The 2,059-nt window shown below is 61.0% G+C and overlaps 1 protein-coding gene across 1 annotated transcript in view; it reads right to left on the bottom strand.

The window, feature by feature from the left end:
* Positions 1-1,328, bottom strand: part of KIAA0513 (KIAA0513 ortholog) — a 9,773-nt gene extending 8,445 nt beyond the window's left edge. The window contains 2 exon segments of the mRNA XM_009323045.1: positions 2-89; positions 908-1,328. Of these exon segments, the coding sequence (XP_009321320.1) occupies positions 2-89; positions 908-1,245 (426 nt within the window). The 5' untranslated portion in view covers positions 1,246-1,328.
* Between the last annotated feature and the right edge of the window lie 731 nt (positions 1,329-2,059).

Raw genomic sequence — 2,059 nt, 5'->3', positions numbered from 1 at the left:
CGTATCTCGCGAACCACTCCCTGCCCTTCCCGTTCTCGCCGCTGCACAGCTCACCGAACCTGGCCTTCTCTTCTTGGTCCAAATCATCTCTGAAATGGGGAAAAAGAAAAAAACACCGTTAAAGTTGAGGATGTGGCCGGCATCCCCTATCCAGCCAGCACGGCTCAGCTCCCCCACGTCATCCCTCTTGGCGGCAGCATCCTGGTGCTGCGACGCTGGGAGGAAGGCAGAGGAAGAGGGGAAGGGGAACATCCATTTTGTCATCCTCCGGCTCACGCTGCTCTTTTGTTCCTCCCTGGCAGGGGGGAAAACCAAAGGCAGAGGGAGAAGGGAAGAGCCAAGGACAGCCCGAGCAGAAGCTGAGCTCCAGAGACAGGCACTCTGCCCCAGAGCAAAAACAACCCCTGTTGCTGCTCATCACGCTCGGTTTGCTCAATCCTGCTTGACGCGCTGAGCCCCAGCGTTACGGAGACAACAACGACGGGAGCTGGGAGGGATGCAGGGCTGGGGGGGGAAGCCGGGGGCTGCCAAGGGGCAGAGCACGCTTTTTTTTTCAAAAGTGGCGGACATTTGTACAAGCAGCAGCAGAGATGCCCAGCGGGGGAGAGGAGCTGGAGACCCCCGCCATGGCAAGACCCCGGCATGGGAAAGGGGAGAAAGAAGAGGGGAGGGAAGTTGGGGGTGAAAGATGAGCTGAAACGCGCCCGAGAGAGGGGTGCAAGTCAGAGCCCACATCCCCCCCTTAGCTCCAATGCTGCGTTACGGCGGGGAGCAACAAGCTGCGCTAGCCAAGCACAGGGAAGGACACAGACCCGATGCTCCCGGAGTGGGAAAGCAGCCAGATCCCATCCCGCGGGATGTCCCCTGGCAGCAGGCTTGGTGGCGCTGGCCGGCCCTGCTCGCTTACCCCCCGGTGAAGATCTTCTCCACGTAGTGCCGCATGAACTCCCGGCGCTCGGCCGTCGCCTCGTCCCGGGCCGACTCGGTGCTCTGGCTGGAGGGGGCGGACTCGTTGGAGGAGGAGCGGCGTTAGCCACCCCAGTGCCTGGGAGAGTCACCCATGTCGTTCTCGCTGTCCGCCGACTCGGTGGCATCGCTCTCCTCCCCGACCGTGTCCCCTGCATCCCCCAGGTGCCCGTTGCCGCTGGGGGCAGCGGGAGGAGAGGACTCCGAGGGGATGCCGGCAGGCGTTTCGGCATCAAAGTCTATGAGGTTCCCTACGGGCACGTCCAGGGGGGCCTCCATGGCTCTCCTGGGGGGGACGTGGCAGTGTCGGGGGGACTTGGTCCTCGTCCTTTCACCCCTCACTGGGGCGTCGAGGCCATCGCCAGCGGGGTGCCTGGGAGGATGGGCTGGCTAAGGCAGGCAGGCCCTTCTGTGGGGCACCAGGTTACCGCAGGACATCTGAAAGACAGGGGGAGGACAAGAGTGAGGAGAGGACCCTGAGGAATGGCCACCATAGGCCTTGGGAGAGGAGACCACAGGCCACCACCTATGATGTCCCCAGGTTGCCCATCAGCAGCGGGGAGGGACAGGACACGGGCACACGGGGCAGGCAGAGCTGGCTGCTCTCCATCAGCCACGTGAATAAGCAAAACCATGCAGTGCTCGTGTGCTTTCTGCACCGTTCAAGTGGGTTTTTCATCCTTTAGGCCAGAAAAGAGACAACCTGAGCCCAAGCTCCATATACCACATTTGGGATGTGACATCTCACAGCCTGACGGGCCAAACCGGGCCGACGTGAGCCAGCAGCTGGCAAACACACTGGTGATTTTCCAAGACAGCCCCAGAGAAGCATCCTCTTCTCCCCTTCCCTCCTCTCTGCTCACGGGTCTGCCTGACCCCCTTTGGAAATGGGACCATCTCCGGGGCAGAGAATCCCAGTGTTAAACATGCACTGACTTGGTTAAACTGGGAATGGAAAGGGGATGCTGAACGCAACAGAAACCGTAATGGGCTGTGGACGTAGGGCTCTGGACTGCAATTAGATTCATTAGCTTTGGCACCCAACCCAGATTGCAAAGGCCCTGCAAAGCAGGTACGGCAGCCACAGGCAGCT

The sequence above is a fragment of the Pygoscelis adeliae genome, unplaced genomic scaffold, assembly GCF_000699105.1.
Source record: "Pygoscelis adeliae isolate BGI_AS28 unplaced genomic scaffold, ASM69910v1 Scaffold414, whole genome shotgun sequence".
In the NCBI taxonomy this organism is placed as follows: domain Eukaryota; kingdom Metazoa; phylum Chordata; class Aves; order Sphenisciformes; family Spheniscidae; genus Pygoscelis; species Pygoscelis adeliae.
The sequence above is the reverse complement of the archived record's forward strand: the minus strand, read 5'-3'. Positions and strand labels throughout refer to the sequence as shown.